This window comes from Zerene cesonia, unplaced genomic scaffold, assembly GCF_012273895.1.
Source record: "Zerene cesonia ecotype Mississippi unplaced genomic scaffold, Zerene_cesonia_1.1 Zces_u010, whole genome shotgun sequence".
Lineage (NCBI taxonomy): Eukaryota > Metazoa > Arthropoda > Insecta > Lepidoptera > Pieridae > Zerene > Zerene cesonia.
In genome coordinates this window covers 261,248-273,342 of record NW_024045140.1, presented here as the reverse complement: position 1 = coordinate 273,342, position 12,095 = coordinate 261,248, and the positions used below count along the sequence as shown (strand labels likewise).

The 12,095-nt window shown below is 35.2% G+C and overlaps 2 protein-coding genes across 2 annotated transcripts in view; one reads left to right on the top strand and one right to left on the bottom strand.

Annotated features, from left to right (window-relative positions):
- Positions 1 to 350: 350 nt before the first annotated feature.
- On the bottom strand, positions 351 to 4,817 carry LOC119839258 (calmodulin-like protein 4). The gene is made up of 6 exons (XM_038365483.1): positions 4,699 to 4,817; positions 4,585 to 4,615; positions 3,635 to 3,748; positions 2,810 to 2,901; positions 1,307 to 1,414; positions 351 to 657 (listed from the first exon to the last, which is right to left on the bottom strand). The coding sequence occupies exons 1-6, from the start codon at positions 4,699 to 4,701 to the stop codon at positions 556 to 558; spliced, it is 450 nt and encodes a 149-aa protein (XP_038221411.1). The 5' UTR covers positions 4,702 to 4,817; the 3' UTR covers positions 351 to 555.
- Positions 4,818 to 5,697: 880 nt separating this feature from the next.
- Positions 5,698 to 12,095, top strand: part of LOC119839213 (solute carrier family 25 member 44) — an 11,466-nt gene continuing 5,068 nt past the window's right edge. The window contains exons 1-4 of the mRNA XM_038365432.1: positions 5,698 to 5,886; positions 9,442 to 9,839; positions 10,986 to 11,137; positions 12,047 to 12,095. The exon at positions 12,047 to 12,095 is cut by the window's right edge and continues 6 nt beyond it. Of these exons, the coding sequence (XP_038221360.1) occupies positions 9,674 to 9,839; positions 10,986 to 11,137; positions 12,047 to 12,095 (367 nt within the window). The 5' untranslated portion in view covers positions 5,698 to 5,886; positions 9,442 to 9,673. The remainder of the gene's footprint in view (positions 5,887 to 9,441; positions 9,840 to 10,985; positions 11,138 to 12,046) is intronic.

Genomic DNA, 12,095 nt, shown 5'->3' with positions numbered 1-12,095 from the left:
CTCATACAATTAAACATTTTTACACACATACAGGGAATGTTTCAAAAATAAGTTACTCAGTTAATTTCATTTATCTGCACATTATTACACACGTTTGCTCGTAACGGCGAAGGTAAAGAGAGGAAACCGGCATGTCCAAGAAGTTCGACGACATGTGACATCTGCCAACCCGCACTTGGCCAGCGTGCTGGATTATGGCCTGAACCCTCATAGGAGGCCTGTGTCCCAGCTGTGGGAACATGTATATATAAATATATGGGCTGATGATGATGTGATACCCTTACACAAATAAATTAATTTTTTTATAATTTTAACAATAATGAGGGGTTCTTTTTTAAGTCACAGTCGGCAATGGAGCTGGTGGGTCGCCTGATGGTAAGCGCTACCACCGCCCGTGGACATTTGGAGAGGCGTAAGGTCGATTGCAGACCTTACGCCCCTCCAAATAGATTGCCGACTTCAAATTCGAAACAGATTACGAGAGAAATACAGAAAAGGACTGGGAAGGGTAAGGATATGGGCGTCCTGGTAGAGAAGAAGGACAAAGTAGGGTAGTTAGTAATAATCGGGGACGGGAGCGCAGGCGATTTTAACGAAGTCTTCATAATGCACCAGTCCGTTGTTGGACACATTCGCCTCGCGGAAAATGTTATCCACCTGAAAAATAAAATATTCGTTTTATATTTATGCTCTGTCCTACTCCGCTCCTTCTATCTAATTTCTCTCCGTACGTCTGGATGTCTGGAAGCAATAGCTGTATAGCGATAAGACCGCCGATTTAGAAAGTAATTTTATAAGGTTTTTTTTTTAAATGAAACTTCTTTAGAATCGTTGTGATTTGAAACCTGATGCAACGGTAAATACGACAGGTAAGAGACACACATGCAAAAATATCCTCTCCTCTATCTAATTTCTCTCCGTACGTCCGGATGTCCGACGGAGACCCACCCGATAGGCACACAGAATTTCATGAGAATCGATCCAGCCGTTTTGGAGGAATATAGTGACTAACATTTTGGGACGAGAATTTTACTAATTTACTTAACTTTAGCATTTATAATATTAGTAGGATTAGTAGAAAGTAGGATTCTGATTCCATTTTTTACTATAATTATTTTTGATCAAATATTGTTATTTGGACAATCGGTTTAACATTATTTTTCTTCTTTTATTTTTAACTACATATAGGGCTAAGAATAACACAATACCATACACGTATTGCAACAGAATTTACTATTGAAAATGCCGTGCATTTAACTAGACAAATAGACATCTGATCAAACATATTATGTAAGATGAAACTCACCTCGCGCGCGGACAGGCCCTCGCCCCAGTTCTGCAGCAGGTTGCGCAGCTGCTTCGCCGGGACCACGCCCCTCTTGTCGTTGTCGGCCGCCCGGAACGCGTTCACCACCTGGCGAAGGTGGTCCAGGTTGGTTTCCATGATGATGTTAACCGTCGATTGTAACACAGATGTTCATTTTTATAAATTGAGCTTGGTCAACTCAATCAAAGCTAATTTCTTAATGCCTTAAGCCAAATATATTAAATTAGCTGCGCCCCGCGGTTTCACCCGCGTAAGTCCGTTTCCCGTAGGAATAGCGGGATAAAAAGTTGCCTATGTGTTATTCCAGTTGTCCAGCTGTCTACGTACCAAATTTTATTGCAATCGGTTCAGCAGTTTTTGCGTGAAAGAGTATTACTAACATCATTTTCATTTTACATCCTTACAAACTTTCGCATTTATAATATTTGTAGTAATAGCCTCTAACCTTCCTCAATAAATGGGGTAACTAACACTGAAAGAATTTTTCAAATTGGACCAGTAGTTCCTGAGATTACTGCATTTAAACAAACGAACAATCTCTTTAGCTTTATAATATTAAGCATAGATTTCAATAATTGTAGTAGGTATTATGTAAAATTTTTATTTTAAATGCTTGTAAAGCTGTGCCTACCTATAATTTAGATACATAAGTACTATATATTGATATATATTTTAATAGTTTTAACAAGATGTGATGTATCTAGTTGGTAAGCCTTTCTTTGAATAAAGAATATAAAAATAAATAAAAAGATGTCATGAAGGGATCTAGATTGAGCCCCTCGAGGGCTCTACTCGCTATAATGTGGCAAGGAGCCCAATAACAGATGATGCTATGATTGCAACGGAAAGATGTTGGGCCAATAAATCCTTATACCCTTCTTAATCTCTACTAATATTATAAATGCGAATGCGTTTGTCTGTTGCGCTTTAACTTCTAAACCACTGAATCGATTTTGATGAAATCTGATATGAAGATGGAGCTGAATTTGGTTAAGGACATGGGATAGTTTTTATCTCGAAAGAAGGGTAGAAGGGGGTTGAAATAGGGGATGAAAGTTTATATGGAAGTTCCTTTTTGCCAAACATAAAATCATGTAATCATGTTCATCATTAACATCATCATCATCATCAATCATCCATCAGGTTCAATTGTCTTGACCAATTTTGACAAACAGTCTAGACCTTGGGAAAGACTATAGGCTACTCCTTACCATGTCGCGCGATTTAACCGAAAATTCCACGCAGACGAAGCCGCGGGCGGAAACACAGTTAATCATATTTCTGTATACAGACATATTAATGCCGTGTCTATGATACAGAGTAATAGCACTCTTTTTACTACTTTTAACTTTATGGTACCCACTCTTATTAGGATCTCTTCTGACTATGAGGGAACTCTCATTGGGATCTCCTCTAAACTCCTCAGGGAGAGAAAAATAGCGGTAGAAAAGTCTAACACAAAAAAATTAACACTAAACTTACCTCATGCGGTAGATTTTCTGCTCTAGAGTGAATATGCATTACTTCAAGGAAATCAGCAAAGGACATCTTCCCTCCTTTTCCTTTTAAATACCCTGGAAAAGTTTAGTGATAATTTTTAATTGCATGATTTTTTTTTTTTATGTTACAGTGGGCAACTGCGCTGGTGGTTCGCCTGATGGTAAACGATCACCACCTCCCGTGAACAGAGCAAAGGTATTGCCTCTGCGAATGCGCTGCCGGCTTTTATGGGGTAAGGGAAAAGGAAAGGATTAACGAGTGGAAAGAAGGTATTGACTGGGATAGGTGAGAAAAAGGATACAGGATATATAAAAATAATTTTGCCAAATATTGTAAAATGTCTCATAATTATAACATAGCTTCATTGTATACTGATATTATAACTAATTTCAGATTTTCCCTATTACTTCATATCTTCTATACTGGTAGCCTCCTTGGTACAGTGGTTAACAAGTGTGCATAGAACCGAGGGGTCCTGGATTACATTCCCAATGGAGACTCAAATAAATGTCACATGGCACGACACAGAAGGTTGGTCTACTTGTCCAAGAAGAAAATTGACCAGTGAAACAGATGAATATCATCTGACCCATACCCTATTAGGGGACATGGGACTTCACTTTTTCATATCTATTTACAAGGTAAGCAAATTAGGACAGGTAGAATTTAAAATTTCAATGAACTTCATCTGCATCAATACTTCAAGTTGTTATTTTGTGTCAAAACTGTTCACATAGTTTTCACTAGAATTGTAAATGAGTATAAATTACAAACAATATTCATTGAAATAGGAAGCAAATAGTGTACCTGTAAGTTCTTGAATGGTTGGGCTCATTCCTAAGGATCTCATGACAACTGTCAACTCGTCCAGAGATGTAATCTGACCGGATCGAGCAAATAGATAGAAGCATTCACGAAACTCTGAAATATTGTACCATATACAACTTTAAATTCTATATATATATAGAAGTCCGACCAGACAGCCTCCTTGGTACAGTGGTTAGCGCGTGAGCATAGAACTGAGGGGTCCCAGGTTCAATTCCCAGTGGGGACGCACAAAAAAATGTCTCGGTCTGGCAGGACACAGAAGGCTGATCACCTACTTGACCGTAAAGAAAATCGATCAGTGAAACAGATGTACATCATCTGCCCCATACCCCACTAGGGGCATGAGGCTTCACTGTATTGGAGATCCGTTAATGGATTTATTTAACATTCTGATAAGAGAGAAAATAAACAACCATGCAACTCCACTCAATGAAAACAAAAGTTCTAGTAAACTATATAAATTGACACAGAGTTATAATAATGAAAACATGGTAAGATACCCCACTAGGGGACACGGGATTTCACTTTTATATAGTAGTCCAGGGATCCCCTTGTGGTACAATATTTTTATCCATAAGAACCTTCTTAGCAAACGTATCATAAAAATTTAGCCGAATTTGCCAAGCCATTCTCGTTTTACAATTATCTATAAATTTAGTTGATTTTTATTTATACATATTTAAATATACAAAATAAACAATTATTTTCGGTTGGAAATAATACACAACTATATTGAAATTAGAAAGTGTAGAAGACGAACAGTATACGAATAGGTACGTATTTTTTTACTGTTATGTGTTCTACTCTTGGTTCCTACTTATTAATTTTGCCTAAACTTGTTATTTCAACGGCGTATCATTATAAATACATTTTGATTGTACATTTAGTTGTTTCTTAGTCATATTTAGATGTAAGAATAGATAACATACCATCAATATCCTGTTCTTTAAAATATCGAGCCTGAAATTTGAAAGAAATACTAAAATAAAGTAACGATTAGATGTTCCATAAAAGTATTTTTTATATCATTTAAAAATTCTTACCATTTTGAAACAAAAACGCGTAAAAAGTAAAGTAAACAAATAAAACACAAAATAAAAATTCGCTTATCAAATAGGTACTTCTACTACTTAGATACTTTTACTTGACCACAGACCATATATTACACATACAGATTATGAAGTACCTGCTTTACCTTGATATCAGATTTGATTCAACCACAAAATACTGAAAACAGATTATTTAAGTATGCTTCTTGTTTTGACTTTGCCTTTTGTGCTAATACACTTCACTGAAATTAGTTTCTAAATTCAGAATCATCTTTAGAAATTGGAGGCTTCCAATCACTGTTCAAAATTTACTGAATCAAAATTAAATAAACGACACTATGAGTGACTTAGCAACAACGGATTCAGATTATCTCCGATTATCTACCAGTGAATATTAAGACTCCGTGTATTCAAAAGGAAATATTATTACATGAGAAAGTATCAGTGCAAAATTAAGATTTGTAACCAGTGATAACAGAGAATTCTAAATATAGAATGCTAACTTGCTAAATGTCTTTCCCTAAATTCGATGTGGTGTAAAAACGCATTATTATTATTTCTGACAGCATATTTAGAAACACGCATTTAAGAAGTACTGAATACACTTAACTTATCATAATACTTATGCTTGACTTTTTAACCCAGCACAATATTTTTCAAGGATATTTTTTACCAACGCACTGTAGCAAAGTAAATTTTTGTACCACGTTTTTGAATAAACGGTGACATAAGAGTCATAAGATTCGGTAATTTCTAAATCCGTTGGTACTAAATCACTCATAATGCCCATTGTTTGATTCAGAACTTAAATTTAGGACAGCGTGATTAGTAGCATCTTATATCTAAATTTGGTTATGAACTTAGCAACTAAATTCAGTGTATTGTAATAAGCCCATTACCTAATAGTGATCTATACACAGCATTTACTCTACATACCTCTACTTGATCTGTGGCAATACTTTGAAAAAAGATTAAAAAAGGTACAATTTGACGTCAATTGCGTCTAATTGGTGAAAACCAATCAGCTGAGAGCTGTGTGACAACTCAAATCCTAATACGCCTGAAGGACTATTTTCCACTTTGAAACTCCTGAATTGTGTAAATTATTACATAAATCGTTTTCAGTGTTAATCAAAGTTGCAATGTGCTTTTATTGAGAATGTTATTGAACCATAACGTTAGGTAAGTTTATAACCTTGCCTTACAATGTCTTGCGAATTACTCAAAGCCCCAATTAGAATATTTATTGTTAAAATATTGTAGTTTCAACTTCATAATACATAGTAAAACTAATATTGTCTAGACAAATAATTCCGATACCTATGGTAAAAATTATTGCAATAATATTATTCATTATTTAATGTATTGGGAAGAATTTTATTCGTGTGCATATTCCACATTATTAATTGGATTTTATTTTATCCATTAATAGTTTATTTTATCACCGTACGGAGAGAGAAATACTATCCTAATATATAAAAATTCAGTGTCATGATGTTCCCCATGAACTGTTCACCAAGTCAACCGATTTCGATGAAATTTGGAATGTAAAATTCCAAAAGTATAATTTGTTTCAACTTAAGATATAGGATAGTTGTTATTTCGATTAATTACTCAGCCACAGCAATGTGTGGCCAGGTATGCTAGTTGCATATATAAAAAAATAATTCATGATTTTTTTACACCCAGTTTCATAATTTTACATAAAAAATACAATTAATTTGATAGAACTTAATGGCCTTGTATCATTTGTTTTTCTTTTCTACCATAAAATCTTTCACTGACACCATTTTGACCTACTTGTAACTAATTTAATAAAAACTTAGATTAAATACATACTTTAACATATAATAACCAATCTAGAATACTATGTAGCATTTTTACTTTTGTCAAGTTATGTTATAAATAAATCATATAACTATAATTTTACAATTTCTATAGAAATTGTTGCAAACCCTGCAAAAGAAATACTTTTTGTAGCTCTTTAATTCAAAAGGTTTATACCATACATCATTATGAAAGTTCTCACATGTTAATAAAGTACCTGATTGCTTAGCAACACTAAAACAAGCTCAGAATTGTGCTGTAGCAAGTACTCTCAGTAAATTTTTGAGTTTTCTGTCATGAAGATTGACATCTTCAACCAGAGAGATCTGTTATTGTGATTGTTTAAAAACATTCTTAGCATTTTACGTTTAGGTAAAAGGTTATTCCTACTAATCCTACTAATATTATAAATGTGAAAGTTTCTGAGGATGTGTGTGTGTTTGTTGCTCTATCACGCAAAAACTACTCAACCAATTGCAATGAAATTTAGTACATAGACAGCTGGACAACTGGAATAACATATAGGCAACTTTATATCCCAATATTTTTACAAGATACGGATTTACGCGGGTGAAACCGCGGACCCAGCTTGTCTATAATCAGTAAGAATAACAAATATTTGTTTTGAGTTTAGCAAGCCATTAATTTTTTGTGTTGGCACTGGTATTGAATTGTAAAAATAGAAAACAGTCTGTGCCTACTGAAACGATATTTACCGGTAATGTATGGAGAATTGCTCGTTCAATATAAGACATAATTTAGTATAAAGTTAGTTCAAACTATCTTTATATTAAATCTTTATAAAAATAAATGAGACAAACCCATGTAAATGGGAATTATGCGGGAAACACCTGGACTGTTACAGTTTGCCTTTGAGTATGAGAGCAAAGCTGAAGGTGGACTGCTGGCTTTTTGACCTAAATCAATCCAACCCAATCTGCCGGGATTCGATCCAGTCTGGATGAGTAGCTTGCTTTTTATTAATTTCATTTAATTGCATATCCTTTTTGCTGGACTAAGATACAAAATACTAAACCCTTTTGTGAAACCATTTCTTTTATTTATAACATTTTTGTTTCAAAATCTGGGGGTATATCGTGACGTCTTAAAGCAGTACTAATTCCAGTGTGCGAAAAGTGACAGAGCAATATTGCGCACGTTTTCCCATCCATTCCTCTAGCGGCGGCTCCACCTATGGAAAGTTCACCGGCGATGGTGATCGCTTACCATCAGGTGCAACACCAGCTCATTTGCCCGCATTGACATAAAAAAATTATACAGCCATTACCACAATTTTGATAATCACAACATCTCATATTTAGAAATTGAAGACTTTTTAACGGATTTTAAACGCGATTTATTCATTATATTATTAACCCGACATTTCGAACACTTTACATCGAGCATCTCCCGGTGTCTTTAATTTCTAAACGTATAATACTCGCGTAAAATCAAACACGAGAAAATAACATCTCATATGTCAGAGATTCTAGCAGTTAGATCGGTGGGATGTGCTTAGGAAACGCGTACATATAACATACATACATACGCTTGATAAATATTCCCCTCCTTTTGTTACTAGGTGGAAAAAATAATAAGTAAAGAATACATATCGTATCATACAGTACAAAGTTCTTTTGTATGCCCAGTATCAGTGTCGTGACATACGGTTTAGTTTAAAATACACCGTGTTGACATAGCAATATGGTTGATTTTAGAAATTCGTATGTTTGGAGTTTAGACATAGGAAACAAATTTTGAATGACAATCTTTTACTGTAATTTAATTGTATTTATTTGAATTAATGTAACTAATGTCGAAAAATGATTAATATATATATATATATATATATATATATATATATATATATATATATATATATATATATATATATATATATATATATATATATATATATATGATGAACTGAGAGGTATCGAGTTCAATTCCTAAGGGTGACTAACTATAAAAATGTTTCGATGTAGTAGGGCTAAGCGCAAGACTAATTAACCGTCTTCTCCCCATACCCCACAAGGGGACACTGAACGTCACTTTTATAAAGTACTAGCTGCGCCCCTCAGTTTCTCCCGCGCAAGTCCGTATCCCATAGGAATATCGGGATAAAAAGTTGCCTATATATTATTCCAGTTGTCCAGCTGTCTACGTACCAATTTTCATTGCAAAGACATACACATCCTTACAAACTTTCGCATTTATAAAATTAGTAGGATAGGATAGGATAATATTTCCATTAAAATAGAATCTATTAAATACACGATTACATAATGCACACATTATTTCATGACGTGCTATTTCATTTTAAATACTCTATGAGAAAATTTTAAGTGTAAATAACGAAATACTAGCCGAACATCTCGGCTTCGCACGTGGTACAGACACAGTCTATATGAAGTTGCAGCTTTCTAATGAGAAAATAATTTTCGAAATGGGTCCAGTGGTTTTTGCGTAAAAACGTTACAAGGATACGAAAATAGAAAAAAATACAAACGTTTCCTGTTTATAATTTTAGCGTAGATAGAAAAAAATAATGAACAGTGGCGGATTTACCAGCAGGCTGAGTAGGCTCGAGCCTAGGGCGGCAGATTTTTGGGGGCGGCAAATTTGGGGAACGATTTTTTTTTTTTTTTTTTCACCGCATAGAAATCAAAAAGGTTTTTCTATGACGGTTTTCAGTTGATGGCTGCAACAAATTTTCTCGATGACTTTTCTCTCTCGCTTGTCATTGCACATTTCGGGAGTAGCAAACATCCACTTGCATTGTAAAAATAATGTATGAAATGACAATTGTTGAGGCGAGGGCGGCAAAAACTGTTCAGCCTATACCCTGAAAATTTGTAAATCCGCCACAGATAATGAAAATTCTACGAATAAATTTCATTTCTGTTTCAGATCTAAAAACATCGCCTAGAAAAACATGGAAGAGCCGGACTCGAAAATTTCGACGTATATAAATAAAAAAAAATCATAAACTATCGTAGCGTAGAACTAGTCAAATATCAATTTTAAATTATTTATTTATAAATATTAATAATAAAGCAATCATATTATATAATTCCAATTGTTTTTAAAACAATGTACATAGCTGTTTGAGTTACCAAAGTATCAAATACATTAGGTATAGATGTTTTTAAGTGTATATAATATTTGGAACGATAAAGATAAGGACAGAAGCAATATGGCCGCCACGATGGTCGAGACTCCCCCCCCACAGTTGATAACCACGATAGAGTGGGGGATGATGGATAAGAGCAAATTCTTTCCTCTGTACACCTTGAGTAGTTTTACAGGTAGGTGGTAAAGTGCATCATCAGCCTGTTCCCACTGCTGGGACACAGGCCTCCTTTGAGGGTCCAGGCGATAACCACGCTGGCTTAGTGCGGGTTGGCAGATGTCGCGTGTCGTCGAACTTTTGATTCTGCGACGTGCCGGTTTCCTCTCGATGTTTTCCTTCACCATTTCGAGCAGTGTGGATAATCCATACTTATATTATTAATGCGAAAATAACTCTGTCTGTAACTTAATCACGCCTAAACCACTGAACCAATTTGCATGAAATTTGGGATGGAGATATTTTAATAGGTAATAAAGGCTTTTAATCGAGAAAAAAAAGGTAGAAGCGGTTGAAATAGGAAATAAAAGTTCGTTATTGTAAAACCGATTTTGATGAAATTTGGTATCAAGATGGAGCTGAACTAGGGAAAGGACCTACTGTGCTTTTTAGAATAATCAGTTTTAGGTCCAGACATTGGGTAAGACTATAGCTACCATGTCGCGCGATATAACCGAATTAGCAGTGGCGTAGCTAGAGGGACAAGGGCCCTGGTGCATAGAGAAAGAATCGGGCTCTCCTCCCCTCTTTCCGCCTTCCTCCCCTCTTTCAAAGCTGAGGTTAGAGGGCCCCCTGAGCTCCGGGGCCCTGGTGCACTGCACCACCTGGCCCTATGATAGCTACGCCACTGCGAATTAGCTATATTATCATTTTCTTTTCTAGACGATCACTTGGTCTTGTACGCTCGACTTTTCTATTTAAGTCCGAGGGTCTCCAATGAGCCATCACTGCCTTTATTTATATAATTTACTATTACTTTATTTATATTAGGTCCTATAATTAAAATGATACTATGATTTGGTTACCTTTAATTTAAAAACTATATCACTACATAGTATAAAGCAAGTCGCTTCTCGCGTCTCTGTATGTATCTATATATGTTTAGATCTTAAACTGCAAAACGGATTTTGATTGGATAATTTTTTATAGATAGAGATATTCAAGAGGCAGGTTTATATGTATGATAACATCTATTAAACTACTCCGAATTAAACGCGTGTGAAGCCACAGGCAAATCTATTAGAGTATATTTTAATTTTCTTTAAATAACAAAAAAAAACTGTAATTTTTTTTTTTTGACAATTTTTTTTTCTTTTTTTTACAGTACGCTGTGCACTCTACCCACTGACGCTTATAAAAACACAGATCCAGGTGCAAAGGAAGAAAGAGGCGTATAAGGGGGTTTCAGACGCGATATCGAAGATATATAAAAATGAAGGCGTGGCCGGACTGTATCGAGGCTTTTGGCTGTCCAGTGTGAGTGGGGCGTTATAATATTTATTAATGTACTATTTTTTTTAATCCTACTAATATTATTAATGCGAAAGTTTGTAAGGATGTGTGAATTCACAAATCATTCACATAAATACATTATAATAAATGAAGACCAGTTGCACAATCTTTTGGACGATTCCATAAAATCTTAGCCACTGTAAAGAGAATTATTTATTTATTTAATCTGTATTGCTCTTAACAAAACTACAAAAACTTAATAAGGTTACAATATGTACAATTGGCGGTCTTATCGCTATGTAGCGATTTCTTCCAGACAACCAGACGTACAGAGAGAAATTAAATGGAGAATTATATTAGAATCTAATCTCTTAATAAGGTTCATAATTTATTCAGTACTTTATTATGTATTATGACACTTATATTAGATTTTTTTTTTATTACTGTATAATAATCCTCGATTAAAAAGTGAAGGATTATCAGTAAAAATTAGTTTATTTGGATCTCTGGGAATATGCCCTTTGTGATAGCGGGCAACTGAGCTGGTGGTTCGCCTGATGGTAAACGATCACCACCGCCCATGAACATTCGCAGAGGCTCAGACCTCTGAGAATGCGCTGCCCGCTTTTAAGGGATAAGGAAAGCATTGATGACTGGAAAGAAGGTATGGAAAAGGGAAGGGCTAGGAGAAGGAAATAGGCATCCGGCTCCCCCACTCACCGTACGAAACACAATAGCAATATTTATTTTTATTATTTCACGCCGGTGTTCTGTGGGGGTGTGGTACTTCCCCGGTGCGAGCTGGCCCAATACGCGCCGAAGCGTGCTCGACTCCCACAATTGAAATAATAATCCATCCCATCTAAATCACTTGCCGTTTTATATAGAAACAAATACAGTTTACCCCCCAATAAATACATGTTTTTATATCAGTTTCAGATAATATCGGGCGTGTTTTACATTTCAACGTACGAAGGAGTGA